The sequence below is a fragment of the Nomascus leucogenys genome, chromosome 14, assembly GCF_006542625.1.
Source record: "Nomascus leucogenys isolate Asia chromosome 14, Asia_NLE_v1, whole genome shotgun sequence".
Classification (NCBI taxonomy): Eukaryota; Metazoa; Chordata; class Mammalia; order Primates; family Hylobatidae; genus Nomascus; species Nomascus leucogenys.
In genome coordinates this window covers 92,572,437-92,593,046 of record NC_044394.1, presented here as the reverse complement: position 1 = coordinate 92,593,046, position 20,610 = coordinate 92,572,437, and the positions used below count along the sequence as shown (strand labels likewise).

Below are 20,610 nucleotides of genomic sequence, written 5' to 3'. Positions count from 1 at the left end.
GCTAGCGTGGTCCCCCGGTCCCTCCCGGCGACGGGCTAGCGTGGTCCCCCGGTCCCTCCCGGCGACGGGCTAGCGTGGTCCCCCGGTCCCTCCCGGCGACGGGCTAGCGTGGTCCCCCGGTCCCTCCCGGCGACGGGCTAGCGTGGTCCCCCGGTCCCTCCCGGCGACGGGCTAGCGTGGTCCCCCGGTCCCTCCCGGCGACGGGCTAGCGTGGTCCCCCGGTCCCTCCCGGCGACGGGCTAGCGTGGTCCCCCGGTCCCTCCCGGCGACGGGCTAGCGTGGGCCCCCGGTCCCTCCCGGCGACGGGCTAGCGTGGTCCCCCGGTCCCTCCCGGCGACGGGCTACCGTGGTCCCCCGGTCCCTCCCGGCGACGGGCTACCGTGGTCCCCCGGTCCCTCCCGGCGACGGGCTACCGTGGTCCCCCGGTCCCTCCCGGCGACGGGCTACCGTGGTCCCCCGGTCCCTCCCGGCGACGGGCTACCGTGGTCCCCGGTCCCTCCCGGCGACGGGCTACCGTGGTCCCCCGGTCCCTCCCGGCGACGGGCTACCGTGGTCCCCCGGTCCCTCCCGGCGACGGGCTACCGTGGTCCCCCGGTCCCTCCCGGCGACGGGCTACCGTGGTCCCCCGGTCCCTCCCGGCGACGGGCTACCGTGGTCCCCCGGTCCCTCCCGGCGACGGGCTACCGTGTCCCCCGGTCTCTCTCGACGACGGGCTAGCGTGTCCCCCGGTCTCTCTCGACGACGGGCTAACGTGTCCCCCGGTCTTACTCGGCAACGGGCTAACACGTTGTCTGGTTTCTCTCACTAAATAAAAAGAATCCAAGACACTGAAATTCCTCGAGTGCCCTCACACATGAACGTTCTTTAGTTATTAAATTCCTACGTAGTACGACATTCTCAACAGCAGACTAAGATACAAGTGGTGATGAGTTCTCGGGAAAGCAAGCATCATCTCTTGTAACTGGCCTGGATGCCCCACACCTGGAAAGGCCCAGCCCAGCTTCCACTGTCCCCAGCTACACACAGGAGACAGCGCCAAGGCCAGGGCCCGCCACCATCTGCAGTAAGGGAGAAACCAGCACCCCATACGTTTACAGGTGGAAGGTTCTTTTTCTCCTCACACTTCTCTCTACCCTGGGGACAGTTTCCAGCTGAATTACACAGGCAGCCTCCTGGGCATTCAGCACACACAGAGAAAAGCCCCAAAAGTTATCGACTTTCCCAGGCATGGGCGCAGGAGGGCAAGAGAGACGATAGGGAAGGAACGAGTCAATGAAGACAGGGCTTTGTTTCCATTTATTTCACTGAAAAGTGAGGCCGTCTTCGCCTGAGAAAGTGTGCAGTGGCCAGTGCTCAGCGTGGCGGCGGGACAGGGAACCTGTCAGCAGGAGGACGCGGCCAGAGAGAGCGCACGCTAGTCATCAACGGTTTCGAGTGCTCATAAGCTAGGCCATAAACTGGGGGGCACAGCCCACTTTCATGGAAGCATAATGGGAACCAAATTAAAACCACCTGCTGAAAAGCATACACTAGACAGAGGCAATTACACCAGGGATTAGAGAAAAACACCACTGCACGGTCAATGAGGAATGACTGCCAGGTCTGTTTTTGTTGTTCTAGAAACCAGCACGGCACAAGGTGCAAACAAAGGGAGTTTCTCAGCAATCACCCTAACCCGCCCCACCTTTCGATGGCTACCCACCCAAGCTGGCTTCTCTGCAACGTGGGAGCTTCCCCTCCCCGGGGCATGTTCTCCAAGCCCAGTAAATCACAGGCTGTCGAGCTACTCGGGAGCAAGCTCACCCGCTGCCAAGCAGGAGATGCTGGTTTGAGGCTCCCTTAAGGCACTGCCAAATCTAGGCCAAGAAAAGCAACTCCACCCGAGGCCCTGGGAGAAGGGCCCCCACACCACACCAGTTCAGGCTTGGCTCTGGCTGGTAACATGCTTCTGAGAAGCTGTGAGTGCCGGTCGGCACCGAGCTTCCATGCCCCCATGGGTTCAGCACACGGAGGGCTTCCGTGCCCCACAGGCTCAGCACACGGAGGGCAGCCGTGCCCCACAGGCTCAGCACACGGAGGGCACCCGTGCCCCCACAGGCTCAGCACGTGGAGGGCTTCCGTGCCCCACAGGCTCAGCACACGGAGGGCCCGTGCCCCACAGGCTCAGCACACGGAGGGCAGCCGTGCCCCACAGGCTCAGCACACGGAGGGCTTCCGTGCCCCACAGGCTCAGCACACGGAGGGCTTCCGTGCCCCACAGGCTCAGCACACGGAGGGCTTCCGTGCCCCACAGGCTCAGCACACGGAGGGCTTCCGTGCCCCACAGGCTCAGCACACGGAGGGCAGCCGTGCCCCACAGGCTCAGCACACGGAGGGCAGCCGTGCCCCACAGGCTCAGCCACAGCCCCCCCCAGCACACGGAGGGCAGCCGTGCCCCACAGGCTCAGCACACGGAGGGCAGCCGTGCCCCACAGGCTCAGCACACGGAGGGCAGCCGTGCCCCACAGGCTCAGCACACGAGGCACCGTGCCCCCACAGGCTCAGCACACGGAGGGCATCCGTGCCCCACAGGCTCAGCACGTGGAGGGCAGCCATGCCCCCACAGGCTCAGCACACGGAGGGCAGCCATGTTCAAAGCCACTCTTGGGCATGCCACACTGAGGGGCCCCAGGACAGGCACAGAAGAGGATCTTTAACACAAAACAACCCTTTCCAGGCTGGAATCCCTTGAGAGCACAGCCCCAGGTCCGTGTGTGTGCTGCAGCGAGCCCACCAGGGCCAGGCCTTTCCTGGAGGGCAGTGAAACCCACGCTGGGCTGCACCCTGCAGAAGGTGCAAAGGCTTCACAGAGGAACTCTGGTACACTCGAGGCTCCCCTCAGCAGCAGGGCAGGAAACGAGCCTTCCCACCACACTACTACTGGAGCCCAGAAAAATCACAACTTCCAGTGCATCTGCTGGCCTGCAAAAACCAATGCCAGGGACATCTTCAACAGCCCCACCACCACCCCTAGAAAGAGCAGCGGTTGCCCTAGACGGGACGGGAGAGCACTGGAAACAGAAGAGAGTTTGTCCTCAAGGTGGGGCCCAGGGGGCACAGGTGGGGCCAGGCCAGACCACTGCCTCTCCCAGGAGCGAGCACAATGCACTCCCCTCAGGACCACCATACATTCACAGGAAAAAAAGCACTGACAGAAGTGAAAATTTTCATTGCTGGATTGGTAAATGACTGATTAGAATCAGAACCCCAGAGTGAAAAAATATACTGTTTCTGACAAAATAAATTTCTAACAAATTATAAAGAATTTTAAGAAAACAAATATCGAAATGAAAACTAATTTCAGGCTGGGTGTAGTGGCTCACGTCTGGAATCCTAGCGCTTTGGGAGGCCAAGGCAGGAGGGCTGCTTGAGCCTAAGAGTTTGAGACCAGCCTGTACAACATGGCGAGACCTCATCTCTACTATAAATACAAAAATTAGCCAGGTGTGGTGGCATTCACCTGTAATCACAGCTACTCAGGAGGCTGAGGTGGGAGGATGACTTGAGCCCGGGAGGTGCAGCTTGCAGTGAGCTGAGATCGTGCGACTGCCACCAAAAAAAAAAAAAAGGTAATTTCACACAAAAATGCTTCAATAATCGAAGTAATCACATCCAGCTTTTATCTTTCCAGGACGAAGTGTTATTTTTCACCAAACCTTGGACTGTAAGGTAAACACTAATTACCTTCACAGGTGGGGGCCACGCAAGGCCCAGCTCCACACCCCAGCACCGACCTGGCAGCCCCCGACCTCAGTCCATGTCCTCATCTGTAAACCAAGGCAACACAGCTCTCAAAGAGAGTGTGGAAAACACAAAATGATTGCGGCTTCCTACGTCTGTCATTCACAGGCATCATCCTTCACCTCATTTATCAATCTGTTCATGACAGTGTATTGCACTACAGTCCTGCATCGTAGAACATTCTGGTCAATGAGGAACCACACATCGATAGTGGGCCCATAACATGATTTTATGTGTGTGTGTGTGTGTGTGCATGCACGTGTGTATACACGTGTGTATATACATATAATTTTTTTTTTTTTTTGGAGACGGAGTCTCGCTCTGTCACCCAGGCTGGAGTGCAGTGGCACAATCTCAGCTCACTGCAACCTCCACCTCCCAGGTTCAAGCGATTCTCCTGCCTCAGCTTCCTGAGTCGCTGGGATTACAGGCACCTGCCACCACACCCGGCTAATTTTTGTATTTTTAGTAGAGACGGGGTTTCACCATGTTAGCCAGGATGATCTCGATCTCTTGACCTCGTGATCCGCCCGCCTCGGCCTCCCAAAGTGCTGGGATTACAGGCGTGAGCCACTGTGCCCAGCTGATAATACATTTTTGCTGTACCTTTTCTATGCTTAGATGTGCAAGCACCACTGTGTTACAGTTCCCTGCAGTATTCAGCACAGTCAGGTGCTGTACAGGTTTGCAGCCTGGGAGCAGCAGGCCACACCACCTGGCCTTGGGCGTGCAGCAGGCCACACCACCTAGCCTGGGCGTGCAGCAGGCCACACCACCTGGCCTGGGCGTGCAGCAGGCCACACCACCTAGCCTGGGCGTGCAGCAGGCCACACCACCTAGCCTTGGGTGTTCAGCAGGCCACACCACCTGGCCTGGGCGTGCAGCAGGCCACACCACCTAGCCTGGGTGTGCAGCAGGCCACACCACCTAGCCTGGGCGTGCAGCAGGCCACACCACCTGGCCTTGGGCGTGCAGCAGGCCACACCACCTGGCCTGGGCGTGCAGCAGGCCACACCACCTAGCCTGGGCGTGCAGCAGGCCACACCACCTAGCCTGGGCGTGCAGCAGGCCACACCACCTGGCCTTGGGCGTGCAGCAGGCCACACCACCTGGCCTTGGGTGTGCAGCAGGCCACACCACCTGGCCTGGGCGTGCAGCAGGCCACACCACCTGGCCTTGGGTGTGCAGCAGGCCACACCACCTGCCTGGGCGTGCAGCAGGCCACACCACCTAGCCTGGGTGTGCAGCAGGCCACACCACCTGCCCTGGGCGTGCAGCAGGCCACACCACCTGGCCTGGGTGTGCAGCAGGCCACACCATCTATGTTTAAGTGCACACTACGGTGTTCACACGACGACACTGCCCAACGACGCAGTTCTCAGGACTACCCTCATTGTTAGGGGACGCATGACTGTTTCATGACTCATGTTCTCAGCAGCCCACGTAGTGACCTCACAGCCATAAACAGCCAGCAGCATTTCAGTATTCCAGCTTAAACAACTCCCCCATCACTGAGCCTTCTGGCTGCTGTTCCGAGCTCATTCTGCACAGCCCATCTTTGCATCTGCATGACAGGGACCAATGACTGCACTCACGTTCAGGTGTGTGTGACCACCTCTGGGGTGTGCCCCCTGCCCAAAGGCAACAGTTCCCACAGAAGAGAGGAGCAGCGAGCCCACGCACCTCCCAAGGCCCAGCAAAAGCTCGCAAGTGAACCACCACAGAGGTAAGATGCTAGAAAAGAGGTTAATGATCCATGGCCGGGCACAGTGGTTCACGTCTGTAATCCCAGCACTTTGGGAGGCCGAGGCAGGCAGATCACGAGGTCAGGAGATCGAGACCATCCTGGCTAACACGGTGAAACCCCATCTCTACTAAAATACAAAAAAATTAGCCAGGCGTGGTGGCGGGCGCCTGTAGTCCCAGCAACTCGGGAGGCTGAGCCAGGAGAATGGCGTGAACCCAGGAGGCAGAGCTTGCAGTGAGCCGAGATCGTGCCACTGCACTCCAGCCAGGGCGACAGAGCGAGACTCTGTCTCAAAAAAAATAAATAAATAAAAAGATGCAAGAGACACAATTCCCGCCACAGAAAGCCTGAAAACAAACCAGACAAAATAGAATTGTATGTAGCTCCCAAGCCACCAAGCAGCCCACGGGCTCAGCAGCAGCAGGAGGGCGACGGCGGCAGGAGAGACCATGAAGAGCAGTGGCTTTGCAGGGACCTGAAGGGGCACTGGCCTGGGAAGCGGGTGGCACAGCTCCAAGCCCAGCAGAAGGAAGATCCACCAACCAAGAGGCGGGTGGAGGTGGTTATCCACTGTGGACACCATGTAGAAGAGAAAAAAGGAGACACATAGAGGTAAGGAAGGAAGAACGGGCAGAGACAAGGACAAGGCTGTGCTGATGCCACATCTCCCCCAGATAGCGCTGCTGACACATGCTGGGGGCGGCAGGGTGCACAGGGGTCCCCCGGGCTGGCCACTGAGCAGCTCTGCCAAGGCAGAAACAAGCGTGAGGATGGAGAGCATGGCTGAGAGCCGCCTGCCGCCTGGGGAGCCCATGGAGGCCGGCGAACCAAGCAAAGACACCAGGACACACGGGGGGGATGGGGAGCCCCAGGCGTGGGCCACAGCCTGAGCCCTCCTGCTTCCGAGGCCAAGATGAGGCCACCCTTTACCCAGGCCACAGGCTTCCGAGACCACCCTTTACCTAGGCCACAGGACAGCAGGTGTGCTGCCAGGATCAAGGGCACAGAGGCAGCATGGGACAGAGCCTGGCAGTCTATGAATGGATGGCTTACACCCTCCACCAGCACCTTCACTGCAGCCGACAGCCACAGGAGAGGCAGGAGGGTAGTCGGGGAGCCCAGGACCTCCAGAGGGAACACTTCACAGAGGGAAACGGCTCCCACCTGGACCAGGCGGCAGAGCGGGACGGACTCAGGATGACGTGAAGCACAGAGCCACGTGCTGGGACAAGGACCCCCGGGGACAGGGTGGCGGCGCAGCCACATGGGAACAGGTGAGTAATGAACCAGGAAAGGAGACACGTCAGAGCCACATCCACACAGGCAGGCGTGAGCGGACAGCGGGAGGGAACACGGCGTCTTGGGGATGAGCCTGGCTCCTGGGCCGTATGCACGGACAGCAGCCCAGAAGCTCCCGTCTGTTGCTGGGCTCCCGGGTAAACAGGCCGGGAGGGGAAAGTGACGGTACAACAGGCGTGACCTGGGACTTGCGGGTTCTGAAGTGTCACACCTGTACCCAACGGGTCCACAGAAGGAGGGCTCGAGAATCGAGGACAGAAATCAGGAAATAAAGGTCAAGGGTGAATCAGAGCTGAGATACCAACAGCCAGGGCCAAAGCCTGAGGGACATCTGCCTTAGAGGGAAGGTGCCTCTAAGGTGACTGCGTGGGCAGTGAGGCATCACGGGCCTGTGAGCCAGGTGAGGGCGGGGCAGGTGAGGGGAAAGGGGCATCCCAACCTGCACAGGGGCCACAGGCCAGGACGACTGGGGCATGGGCCACTGAGACCCAGCTCTGGCCCACTCAGCACCAGCCCCACCCAGCTCTCTGCCTGTCTGTTCCTCATCTAAGAACTGAGGGGGGTGAAGCTGGTGACCCACCAAGCCCCCTCCCCATCTAGCACATGACCCCGCGACAGGCTGCCTGTGAGCACACGTCTGCGAGCAGGTCGCGCCACCTCAGCAGGGATGGGCCAGAGCTGATAGGAACTCAAAGGCGTGCGGCTCACCACGCAGGTTTCTGTAAGACTCACAGCACTGTGCCCGCCCCACATAAGACGCTGAGTGATGGGAAATGAGTGTTAAGAGCTGGCTGCTCCAGGTCTCTCCTCAACGCCACAAGGAAACCGAACCAGTGTGGCTTGGGGCACCTCGTTTCACCCAAGTGCTACAGGAGCATGATCTCCGGAAAGTACCCACATTCAAACTGCTCTTGCCCTATTTTCTCCATCCAAAACCTTACCCCAAGAGAGCACTACAACTAAAAAGGGTCATCTTCCTCTGGCCACACTGAACCCTAAATGGAACAGTAGGGTGCTGTTCCCCAAATCTGAAGAGAAATCAAAGCCTAAATGAGAAATGTTTTAGATAATCAGCTGTCTTCTTTCATCTTCAAAGACTGACTGTGCTAATTAGCCTCACACCAGCCTCTGCGGTGAGAGGTCTGCTGCTTCCCTCCCAGGTGGGGCGGGCGCTGGTGCTCACCCTGGCCTCGGGTCACAGGAGAGACGGAGTCAGCAAAGGGCCTGGGCACAGCTCACAGCAGCTCAAGCCCTGGTTCCCGGCCCACACACTCTCGGCCACAACCACTCCCACTTGGGGACCTGGCTGCTTTTATTAACTATAAAAAAGCAGAGTGGCTTCAGCACCTCTTTTCACAAGGGCCGGGCGGGAGCTGGGGGTGAAACTGACGATGCCAGCGTTCTTTGGCTTTCTTGGTTTTTAATGCTATTGTGTGTGACTATTTTATCCTCTAACATGAGTTGTGCTTTTGTCAATGATAAAAATAAGAAGAAACCGCACTGCGAAGGGGAGACTCGAGCCTGACAGCCGATAAGGGGAAGAGCATCCTATTACCAATTCCATAGTCAACAGCCCCAGCTCACAGTCTGAGTCCCCCAGCCCCGCTGCCGCCTCCCAGCCGTTGTGAGAACACACAGGGAGAAACCCACTCCACACAGTCGACAGTCTGCCAGTCAGAGCTCTAGAAACCAAGAGAGCACAACTGTCAATCAGCAAGCAGAGTCACACGTGAAATGACAGCCATTTTCCTTTTTGTAAATTTTTGTTTAGATGGAGTCTTGCTGTTGCCCAGGCTGGAGTGCAGAGGTGCGATCTCGGCTCACTGCAACCTCCACCTCCCGGGTCAAGCAATTCTCCTGCCTCAGCCTCCCAAGTAGCTGGGATTACAGGTGCCCGCCACCGCGCCCAACTAATTTTTTGTATTTTTAGTAGAGACAGGGTTTCACCACATTAGCCAGGCTGGGATCAAACTCCTGGCCTCAAGTGATCCACCTGCATCGGCCTCCCAAAGTGCTGGGATTACCGGCGTGAGCCACTGCGCCCGGCCCATTTTCCATTTTTAACGCATTTTCCTCCTTCCTTGAATTCCCTCAATTTGCATTAATCTTAATGCTTAAATTGGGACTAAACCAAAGGGTGTTTTTAAAGCTGGAGTACAGGGGCCTTCCAGGGAAATTACATTGCCAAACACTTGCTTCCCTCCCACAGGAGTTAAAAACCCTCACTGCAAGGGAACTACGCTTCCAGGGAAATGAAGATCAAATCCTGGTTTCGATGGTACTTGTTGAGAGTTCACCTGTTTCGCCCACAGTAATGAACAGGTGGATGACAATGAAGCCAAGTGCATCAAAGGAAACAGATGAAACCCTAAGCAGAATCCACCTGCAAGTTTCATCATGTACGGCAGGCGCCCGGCCTCTGCCTGCAGCTCTGCCAAGCCCAAGGTGAAACCTCCCGCCCGCTCAGCGCCCAGCATGACTTCCTCCCGCTGAGGCAACCTGGATCAGACCAAACGGACCCTTCCAAGAGACAGAAGGAAACAACAGGCATGGCTCCAGAAAGACTCCAGATGCTCCAGCAGCCACCCAGGGCTTCAGACGCTCTGGAAGGGACGTGCTGGTGGCCCCAGGAGCTGCCAGAAGCCCGGCCCCGCCAGGCATTGCTTCACGGCAGTTTCATTCATTCCCTTCCCAGGGATTTCAGCCGGCTGCGTCAGACAATTGCTCACTCTTGCTGAGGGCAAATCTCTGAATAGTTCTGAGGTGCTGTTGCCAAACTGCCTGGGTGCTCTGCCCTAAACGGCAGGACAGCACACCTCACTCTTTGCCAGCACATGCCGGGGGGTGGCACAAGGCTCGGCTCTCCTAAGCCTTTGAGAAGACCTTTTTACACCTCGGGAGGAAGGGGAAAAACGAACGTCTCTCCACCTCAACGTGGAACTTGGAGATGTCAAAATAAAAAGCACTTCCCCACTCCTGGCTGGTTTGACTTTGCTACAGGAATTCCCACCTGTCTCAGCAGCTAGCAGGGGAATAGGGCAGCGAGCTGGCCCGCCTGCTCACCCTCTGGGTATTCCAAACGCAGGCTGTGCACCACGTGCCTCCCACTTGGGATGGAAGAACAGAAAACCTGGGAACAATGTAGACAAAACCAACAAGATCACCAAAAAAAAAAAAAAAAAAAAAAGTAAAGAACCGAACCCGCAAAGAAACTGCAGAACTAGACACACGTGGCCACAAGACCTTCCCAAGCCAAGAAGGACTCGGAGCCCTGCACCCAGGGGACACCGTGGAGCCCTCCAAGGCAGCCTGAACGCAGTGGCCCACAGCCCCTCACCAGGAGGCTACCTCTCCCACAGCCAGCCTGGCCAGGAGCCGGCATGCCTCACCTGCCTACAAGTCCCTGGGCAGCCACAGCTGGCTCCAGCCCCAAGGCTGGGGTATCCTGCTGACCCAACAGCATGAGGTGGGGAGGGGAGAGGAGGGGAGGCTCCCAGGCCAGGCTGATGAGAGCTGCAGGAGACCCCTAGAAGCCCGTTAAGAGACTGGACAGAGATCAAATGTACCTCCCCTCCCAAAGCAGCACCCACGCTCGGGGCAGGGCTAACAGCCTCCCCTGCAGAGGCACCACACTCAGTGTTAACAGCCTCCCCTGCAGAGGCACCACACGTCGGTGCTAATGGCCTCCCCTGCAGAGCCATTGGAGACAACCAGCTCTGGTCACATCCTGTTAAACCTCCCACGTGCTCTCCTGACCTGAGACGTTTTTCCCCCACAGCACTGAGTTTTATTAGGGATTTCATTAAGGTTAAATTTCTAGGGATGAGGGAATCCTAGAGGGCAGAGAAGCCCACGAAGCCGCCTCAGATCCTGTGAGCCTCAGGTTCTATGGTGGGATTGCCACCTGGTTCCAGGTGCAGATGATGATAAAGACACTGCTTTGGCCCCACGGGCTGGTAGGCTGGGTAATTCTTCCCCACCCAGAACACGATCATGAAGGCTGTGAAGCTGAAGAGCTGCTTACACGATATTCCAAGAAACAGGTGTGGGGGACGTATCCACATGGATCCTGACACACATGTAGGTGCCAGCATTGTCATTTCACCAGTCCAACCTCAGGGCCAGGTGGTCCCAGTCACAGCATGGACCCCCTCCCGCTGCAATGGGTCGGATCCAATGGTCTTAGTCACAGCATGGACCCCCTCCTGCTGCGATGGGTCGGGGAGCTGCGGCAGTTGCCACACCCCATGCCACCAGCCAGGTAAGGCTCATGGTCTTCCACACGCATGTCATACTTCTTGGCAGTAGCAGCCCATTCTTCTTGGGTCTTAGGGCCCTAAGAGCGTGTCCTTGGTCATGAGGGAGGCTGTCTGTACAACCAGCATCACAAACATTAAGGTGAAGCTACCAGAATCCCAGGACCCCCACCCTGGCCACTGCCATCTTCCCCTTCTTCACATTTCCTGAGACTCAAGGCAAAAAATGAAGAATCCAATTGCACCTAAATCCACCACCTTTACCAGAACTGCCTAAAACATAAAACACACATTCCCTGAGGATCCATGGACCAACAGCACAGTGGGCACATCTGAGACCTGCGTCCTCCCTGCCCTACCCCTCCACCCTCGTACCCTTCAAGGCCAGCCTCAGCCTGCCCCGACCTCCACGATGGCAATGAATCCTCTTTAGGCATTGAGGACGCTGCCCCAGCACGGCCAGAAAGAGGGGTACCTGGGGACACAGACGGCACATCTGTACCTGCAATGCCCAAAAATGCCTGGCACAAGCAGGTCCTCTATTTCATCAGTACAACAGGTAAGCCACCAGAAAAATCTTTTTAGAAAGACTTCAGAAAGATGGAAATATTCCAAATTTTAAAATTTTATTAAAAACTAGTGTTATGTGCCCAAGGGTACTGAAAGTATTAAGTTGGAGGTTTTTTTTGTTTTTTTTTTCTGGCAGTCTCGCTCTGTCACCTAGGCTGGGGTGCAGTGGCAAGATCTCAGCTCACTCAACCTCTGCCTCCCAGGTTCAAGCAATTCTCCTGCCTCAGCCTCCCGAGTAGCTGGGATTACAGGCCCGTGCCACTATGCCTGGCTATTTTTTGCATTTTTAGTAGAGATGGGGTTTTACCATGTTGGCCAGGCTGGTCTCGAACTCCTGACCTCAAGTGATCTGCCTGCCTCGGCCTCCCAAAGTGCTGGGATTATAGACGTAAGCCACCGCGCCCGGCCTGAAAGCATTAAGTTTAAACAAAATCTTGCACATGAAAGTTCTTCACAGCGTCATTTGTAACAGTGGAAAATACCCACACGCTGGCTTATGATTCAGCCATAAAGGGAACGAGGTACTGACAACACCGCAGAACGGATGAACCTTGGACACGTCGGGCTCAGTGAAGGCCAGACGCAAAAGGCTGTGTCGTGTACGACTCTGGTGAGGTAAGATGTCTGCAACCAGCAAGTCCACAGGGACAGAACATGGATCCACGGCTGCAGGGGCTGGGGAAGGTGAGGGACAGACTGCTTGGTGCAATCAAGGTTTCTTTCAGGATAATGACAGTGTCCTGAAGTTAGATAATGGTGATGACCGGCCGGGCGCGGTGGCTCACGCCTGTAATCCCAGCACTTTGGGAGGCCGAGGCGGGCGGAACACGAGGTGAGGAGATGGAGACCATCCTGGCTAACACGGTGAAACCCCGTCTCTACTAAAAATACAAAAAATTAGCCGGGCATGGTGGCGGGCGCCTGTAGTCCCAGCTACTCAGGAGGCTGAGGCAGGAGAATGGCGTGAACCCGGGAGGTGGAGCTTGCAGTGAGCCGAGATCGCGCCACTGCACTCCAGCCTGTGTGAAACAGCAAGACTCCGTCTCAAAAAAAAAAAAAAAAAAAAAAGATAATGGTGATGACTGCGCAGCTTTGCAAATACACTAAAAACTACAGAACTGTTTACCTTAGAAGGATGAATTACTTGTGGCATGTGAATTATATCTTGATTTTTGAAAACTGCTGAATCTGTCACATTTATGGGAGGTTGAGGGGAGGCCTGAAGAAAACAGACATCACCTGGGCAGAGCACAGGCTCCAGGAAACACGTCTGCAGTTTTCTCTCACACATCTGAAACCTTTTCCTCATTTGAAGGGCTGCCCTGCTGAAGACCGCGGCAGCATGATCGGGAAGCAGCAGACATTGAGGACACTTCCCGATTCCCCCTCAAGAAACATACACCCCCACCCCAGGCTATCACTCCCACAGGCCCCCTCCACCCAGCTGACAGCCTCCCACTCCCTGGCAGAACCTGCCACGGCCAGAACAACACTGCGGACAGGAGGACGCCGCCGCGGACAGGAGGACGCCGCCGCGGACAGCAGGACGATGCCGCGGACAGGAGGACGCCACGACGAGGTGGCACTCGTCATCTCCCCTAAAACGCACTCCAAAGTGTCCTTCCAGGCGCGGCGGCTCAAGCCTGTAATCCCAGCACTTTGGGATGATCACAAAGGCAGGAGGATCTCAAGGTACGAGGATCACTTGAGGCCAGGAGTTCAAGACCACCCTGGCCTACATAGCAAGACCCTGTCTCTATAAAAAATATATTTTAAACAAGAACAAAGTGCCCTGCTCCTCAGAGGGACCACAGGCTCCACAGCGTGAGACAAGGATGAGAAGTACTCTCAAAGCCTCACCTGCTATAATTAAAGAAAGAGAGAGGAAGGCGCTGAACCCACCACACCGAAGGCCACAGTGGGCTGCCGGCTCCCCCTCCAGAAGGCTGACCAGGGAGCTGCAGCCTCCAGGAGGCTGACCCAAAAGAGGCTTTGCCCTCTTCTGAGACTTGATCTTTCCTCCTCGTTAGCACAACAAAAGGTAACACAAGAGACAACCAGAGCGAAAGGGCAGGGAAAGGGCTGGCAAAGGGCTGCACAGCCAGGGCACCAACCAGGCACCTGCAGGCAGAGGCCAGGGTCTGTGTCCAAACAAAGCAGTCAGGAACATCCAACCCGAGCCCAGTGCAAAGGAACAGAATCAAGTTCCAACTCACCCACCTTGTTTTATTAGAGCTCGTTCAATCTCTGCACTTTACACAGGAACTAAGCTACCCCGGGGAGCCCCGGCTGCGTGGCCCCACTGCCCTCTGCTGGCAACAGGTGGGGCTCCAGGCCCATCCACCAGCACCAGCACAGAAACCAGCCCAGCCCAAGACAGGACCCAAAGCAGAGGGAAAAGGAAACTGCCCAAGACGCCGGCCCGGTTAAATCAATCCCAAGGAGTTCCAATTACGTCAAGATGGAATCCCAGGTAACATCATTCCGTGGTCCCCATGTAAGGCGCCGTTTCCCTGCCATCTCCACGGCCCCTGCAGGCAGCACTTACCAGGGCCTGCAGCGTCCCGTCCACGGTGAGGACCCCCTGCATGGTCTGGAGGGAGGAACGGGCCAGGTTGCACAGGCTCCAGTCCAGGAACTCAGCCATCTTGCTTTGCTTGACATCAGGACGTGTGATAAACCTGCCAAAAGGATACAGCTCAACCAAGGCCTCAGCACTGAGACCTGGCCCGTGCCTCACCAGCCCACCCCACACACCCCCTTCCCCACGCCCTCCCACCTCACCCCGCTCTGACACCAAGATGCCAGCTCTGTACTGAGTCCTGTCCTCCTCCAGCTAGTTCCTCCTCTCTCCAACCCCAGAAACCAAGTCACTGCCCTGACCAAGGCCCTCAGCAGCCGGTTCCCCACCACAGCCTCTCAGGTCGCACCCAGGCCTACAGCCCATCCCCTCCCGCCTGCCCCCTTCACCCCCCCCCCCCCGTTTTACCTGTCCCCATCACCGCCAGGGAGCCCCTGCCCACGTCTCAGCCCCTCCCTCCTCCCTGGACCCAACTCTGCATCCCTTACCCTCAGGACACCGTGCCCACGTGCAAGGTCTGGCCCCAGCAGCTGGCCCCAGCCCCTCGGACCTCCCTCCCCCACACCTGCTATGTGTCGTGTGCACAGGCCTGTTTCCACAGCCAGCCACTCGTGTAGCCCCATGAAAGTCTTCCCTGCTGGACTGGGCCTCATGTTCCAGGTAGTGCTCACACTCCCCACCCCTCTTGCAGCCCAGCCTCAGCGCAGGACACCCTGAGCACACAGAGCTCCCAAATCAATAGCCCAAGTTCTCCTTTTTTTTTGAGATGGAGTCTCGTGCCGTCACCCAGGCTGGAGTGCAGTGGTGCGATCCTGACTCACTGCAACCTCTGCCTCCCAGGTTCAAGCAATTCTCCTGCCTCAGCCTCCCAAGTAGCTGGGACTACAGGTGCCCTCCACCATGCCCGGCTAATTAGCCTGAGTCCTCCTTATTTCTCCACCAGCAGTTCACAGGCCAGGCCCCCAGCTTGCCTCCATGATCGAGACTGGCACTGCCACTCAGAGAATAGACAAGGCCCTTCCCCCCAACAGCTGACACTCTGGAGAGAAACGGCAAACAGCTGGGGACTTCCAAAGTGCAAAGAAATGTCACGAAGGAAATAGGGGGAGGGCATGGCCTCGTTAGAGAGAGGACGTGAAGCCACAGAGCTCAACGAGGGGGGCTGCAAAACCTGGTAGGAAAGTGCTGCTGCCCAGGGAAGCAGAAGAGCCAGGGCCCAGGGCAGAAGGGAGCCAAGGGAACTCAAGAACTGCAAAGGCAACGTGGTTGGAAGCAGCCAAGTGGGAGAGCTGCTGGGGGCAGGAGTGGCCAAGCCTGCCCGCCGTCTCTTCAGGCCATGCCAGTAGGTCTGACTGGCATCCTGGCCACACCTTTATGGGGAGGGGGGAAGGAGATGGCAGTGATGCCAGGAGGGAGGCACAAGGCGCTCCCTCAACAGCCACGGGGCCACTTCCCGGAAGGGACACTTGGGCGGGCCAGGAGGCAGAGGAGTCCACGTGGGGGACTGCCACGTGTGACGCCCACAAGACAGCTATGTGGAGACCCCAGGCAGGATGAGACGTGGAAGCTGGAGCTGCCAGGCTATGACGCCCACCCTCCCTCCAGCCCCCATGTCATCTCCACTGCAACTTCAACTCTGGCCATCCTACCTTCCCCGCCCTCGTTCCAGCACATCCATCCAGTCGGCCTGCACGAGAGCCGGCTCCATGCTTCTGTGGGGACAAGCCCTCTCAGGGCACTTAACACGCAGGAGACAGCCACACACGTGCCGTCCTACTCTGTCATGGCCGTCAAAAAACAGAAGCGCTGCCCAGCTGACGGGACGGCTGGCACCTGCCAACTGCTCATAACAGTAAGGGCCTCCCCCTCCACCGCTGTCCCTGTGGAACACGCTTAGGGAGGGGCTCAGCATGAACAATGGGGGAAAAGGTCCCTATTTCCAGAAAGTAAAGAATCATTTGGCTGGGCACAGTGGCTCACACCTGTAATCCCAGCAATTTGGGAGGCGGAAGTGGGTGAACAGCTTGAGCTCAGGAGTCAAGACCAGCCTGGGAAACATGGTAAGACCCCATCTTGGCCAGGCGCGGTGGCTCAAGCCTGTAATCCCAGCACTTTGGGAGGCCAAGACGGGTGGATCACAACATCAGAAGTTCGAGAACAGCCTGTCTTGCACCCCGTCTCTACTAAAAATATTAAAAAATTAGCGGGGCGTGGTGGCGCATGCCTGTAATCCCAGCTACTCGGGAGGCTGAGGCATGAGAATCACTTGAACCCAGGAGGCGGAGGTTACAGTGAGCCAAGATCACACCATTGCACTCCAGCCTGGCAAGAGAGCAAGACCCCGACAAAAATAAATAAATAAGTAAATAAATAAATAAACCCCATCTCTAGAAAACAATACAAAAATTAGTGAAGCGTGGCCGGGCACAGTGGCTCACGCCTGTAATCTCAACACATCGGGAGGTCAAGGATCACCTGAGGTCAGGAGTTTGAGACCAGCCTGGCCACTATGGTGAAACCCTGTCTCTACTAAAAATACAAAAATTAGCCAAGGGTGGTGGCGCACATCTGTAATCCCAGCTACTCAGGAGGCTGAGGAAGGAGAATCACTTGAACCAGGGAGGCGGAGGATGCAGTGGAGCCGAGATCATGCCATTGCACTCCAGCCTGGGCAACAAGAGCAAAGCTCTGCCTCAAAAAGAAAAAGAAAAAGAAATTGGCTAGGTGTCGTGGCATGCGCCTGCAGTCCCAGCTACTGGGGAGGCTAAGGTGGGAGGACTGCTTGAGCCTGGGAGGTGGAGGTTGCAGTAAGCTGAGATCACGCCACTGTACTCCAGCCTGGGCAACAGAGTGAGACCCTGTCTCGAAAAGAAAAGAAAAAAGAAACTCATGTGTCCTCCCCAGGAGAGTTAACTTTAGTGGATCTGCAAAAGGGGGGCAGGGCAGTTAACTTCATCACAGAAGGAAGCAGCACCAAGGTGGTGACAAACCCTATTCCCTTTAAAACACACACACACACTGAGTTCCTACAGAGTATTAGAAATGAATGGAAAAGCAGGATACAAAATGGCGCTAAAGCAACTGGTTACCTACTGGGAAGGGCAGGGTTCCACTGTAGACCAAAAGAAACTCCAAATGAATCAATAATTCTGTCTTAAGCAATAAAAGGTAGAGAAAAATATAAATGACTACTTGTTAAATCTCTTAAGACTTCAGGCTTAAAAGTAAAAATAACTAAACAAAAGAGAAAAAAATGGTTTGAAATTAAAATTAAAACTTTGGTCCAAAAAAAAAGGAAAAGGCCAACAACCACCTGGGGCAATCCCCATAGTCCTTCACGGGAGGAAACTGAGTCAGGTCACGAAGCGGAATATGTAACACCTAAGGTGAGGGCAATCAGTGTGATGCCAATTAAATATCTGCAATGAGTGACACCATGTTTAGTCCAATTTGGGGGTGGGGTGTTCCTGGGGCTGCCTCAGCCACCAAGGCACTGCTCAGAGAGCAGCTGAGAGCCACCAGGTGTGCAGACCCCAACACTGCTCTCATGTCCTGGAACCCAGAAGTCCATTTCTAAGGGCCTATCCTCACAAAACAATCCTGACACGAGAACGGGTCTGTACCCAAACCCAGGCATCCGTGACTGCTCACAAGAGACAGGAAGCGACAGAGCTGAGTGCAGTATCGAAACACAGCAGAATATGACGGAGTCATTCATCAGCAGTTACGTGAAATTAGGTGAAGAAGCACGAGGCTGACTTGTTAAGATCATGTTGTGCACATTAAATGTCATAATGGTACAAAAAAGATAAACATGGTATACGTACCGTGGATAAGAATTACCTACGTATTTTTTTTTCCAACTTCTATGTTTCAAGATTTCCAACTTTTTTTTGAAACAGGGTCTTGCTCTGTTGTCCAGGCTGGAACGCAGTGGCACGATCACAGCTCACTGAAACATCAGCCTTCTGGGCTCAAGTGATCCTCCCACCCAGCCTTCGGAATAGCTGGGACCACAGGTGCATGCCACCATGCCACACCAAGATTTCCAACTTTTCTACATACAGCATATCTGTTTTATTTTTTTTTTTTGAGATGGAGTCTTGCTCTGTTGCCCAGGCTGGAGTGCAATGGTGCGATCTCTGCTCACTGCAACCTCTACCTTCTGGGCTCAAGCAATTCTCCTGCCTCAGCCTCGCAAGTATCTGGAATTAGAGGCACGCGCCACCACACCCAGCTAATTTTTTTGTAATTTTAGTGGAGACAGGGTTTCACCATGTTGGCCAGGCTGGTCTTGAACTCCTGATCTCAGGTGATCCACCCACCTCAGCCTCCCAAAGTGCTGGGATTACAGGCATGAGCCACCGCACCTGGCGGAAGGCATATTTTCTATTAAAGGGTTTCTAAAGCAGCACTCAATCTGCATGTTCTAGCAACAATATAACACCAAGCACCACCTACAACTCTGTGGATGTTGGCAAGCTCAGTTAATCAAGGGAGACGGGTGCAGCTGTAGAGCCGCCAGTGATACAGGGAGAAGCATGCAATCTTGAGTGCAAAGTGGGCTAGAGCAGGCTGCTCCTCCCTGGAGAGCAGAAAACGAACCCACACTGCAGACAAATGCTGGTACAGGACCCCTCACAGCCCTGGCCTTACTTGAACAATCCTCACCAAAAAGGGGTCTGAGAAGTACAGGAAACTCAGAACCTGCGCTGAGTCTGGGAGGTGTCGAGGGAACCGGCCAAGCACCTGTAAGAGCTCTTCCACTGATGGCATCGGCCACTCTCAAACACTCTTGAGAATCAGTGTGCGAAACCAAGGGGGAAAAAAGCTCCACGGCACCGCCGCGCCCAGGCACCGCCCCTCCCCTGGATCCCAGGCTCAGGTGTTCTGCACTGAAACTGGCTCGGCCGAGAAGCACCTGCTCATCCCGGCACTAGGTGGCGCTACGATGTCTCGCCAGGAGTCCGCCCGGGATCCCCAGCCAGCGCTCTCACTTCTGCCGGAGGACCCCACGGAGGGAGAAGCACTCAGACAGTGCCTCCCCCTGGCCCTCAGGCACCGCACTCCACAGAGCCAAGCTCGGCAAAAATCTACCCAACCCTCAGTACTGCCGCTAAGAAAAGTAAGAATAAAAGCAGATACTATTTTCCATTGAACAAAGTTGGCAAACATTCTTAAGGTTTGACCCAACTGGTAAATACTGGTAAATATGGGGAAAGAACTTTCAACTGGTTCAGCCTCTCCAGTAATTGCATTCAGACCCTGAAAATGTTCATTCCACTTGTAGAAACTCATCCCTAGAAATCATTAAGAATGGTACACAATTTTACGTGGACCGTTTGCAACACTGAGTTTTAATACCAAATTGGGAGGGCAGCAGTCTAAATGTCCCACCACAAACGACAGGTAGAAAAGACACACTCGGGCCGGGCGCGGTGGCTCACACCTGTAATCCCAGCACTTTGGGAGGCCGAGGTGGGCGGATCACGAGGTCAGGAGATGGAGACCATCCTGGCTAACACAGTGAAACCCCATCTCTACTAAAAATACAAAAAAAAAAAAAAATTAGCCAGGCGTGGTGGCGGGCACCTGTAGTCCCAGCTACTCAGGAGGCTGAGGCAGGAGAATGGTGTGAACCTGGGAGGCGGAGCTTGCAGTGAGCCAAGATTGCACCACTGCACTCCAGCCTGGGCGACAAAGCAAGACTCCATCTCAATAAAATAAAAAAAAAGAAAGAAAGAAAAAGAAAAAATACACTCGCACCAGGTCATCTCGTTTTGGAAGAAGACAATGGCGCACCAGGCCCATCTCCTGGTCTGCGGTGCAAAGATGTGAGTGCAGCAACGGAGCCATGGACAGAGTTGGTGCCGCCCCGCAGGGAGACCATGGACAGAGTTGGCGCCACCTGGTAGGGAGACAGGGGCCATCACACCCCCATGGGACGAAAGCACTCAAGGGTTTTATTTTGTACTTCATACTCTATTATCTAAATACACACAGATTACTTTTATAATTAGACGATCATCTTTTTATGTCCTTGACAAGACAGGAAGCAGCCTCTGCCCTCTCGGGAGGGGCCTCACCTGCTCCAGGGGACTCAGGCATTCCTTCTTCAGCTCCAGGCTGTCACAAACCCCTCATCCAATGCCTCCAACTGCCCCACCAAGGAAGCTTCTCTCCTCCCACTTCTCTGGGAAAGAAGCTGTGCAAGTTGCAACTACACACCCAAGTGAAGGTGACACTGCATGAGGCACTGACCATATTCCCAACCACAACCACCGAAAGGTTTTAGGACCAGCTTTCGACTTTCACCATTGCAGAGGGGGAAAATGCCAACTGCTCTGACTTACTAAACTACATACGTACTTAAAATC

The 20,610-nt window shown here is 55.7% G+C and overlaps 1 protein-coding gene across 4 annotated transcripts in view; it reads right to left on the bottom strand.

The window, feature by feature from the left end:
* TBCD (tubulin folding cofactor D) overlaps nt 1-20,610 on the bottom strand; it is a 186,900-nt gene that overhangs the window by 145,634 nt on the left and 20,656 nt on the right. For all 4 annotated transcript variants that reach the window (XM_030828266.1, XM_030828268.1, XM_003281647.4 and 1 more), the window contains one exon: nt 14,201-14,333. In XM_030828266.1, coding sequence (XP_030684126.1) covers nt 14,201-14,333 — 133 coding nt within the window. The remainder of the gene's footprint in view (nt 1-14,200; nt 14,334-20,610) is intronic.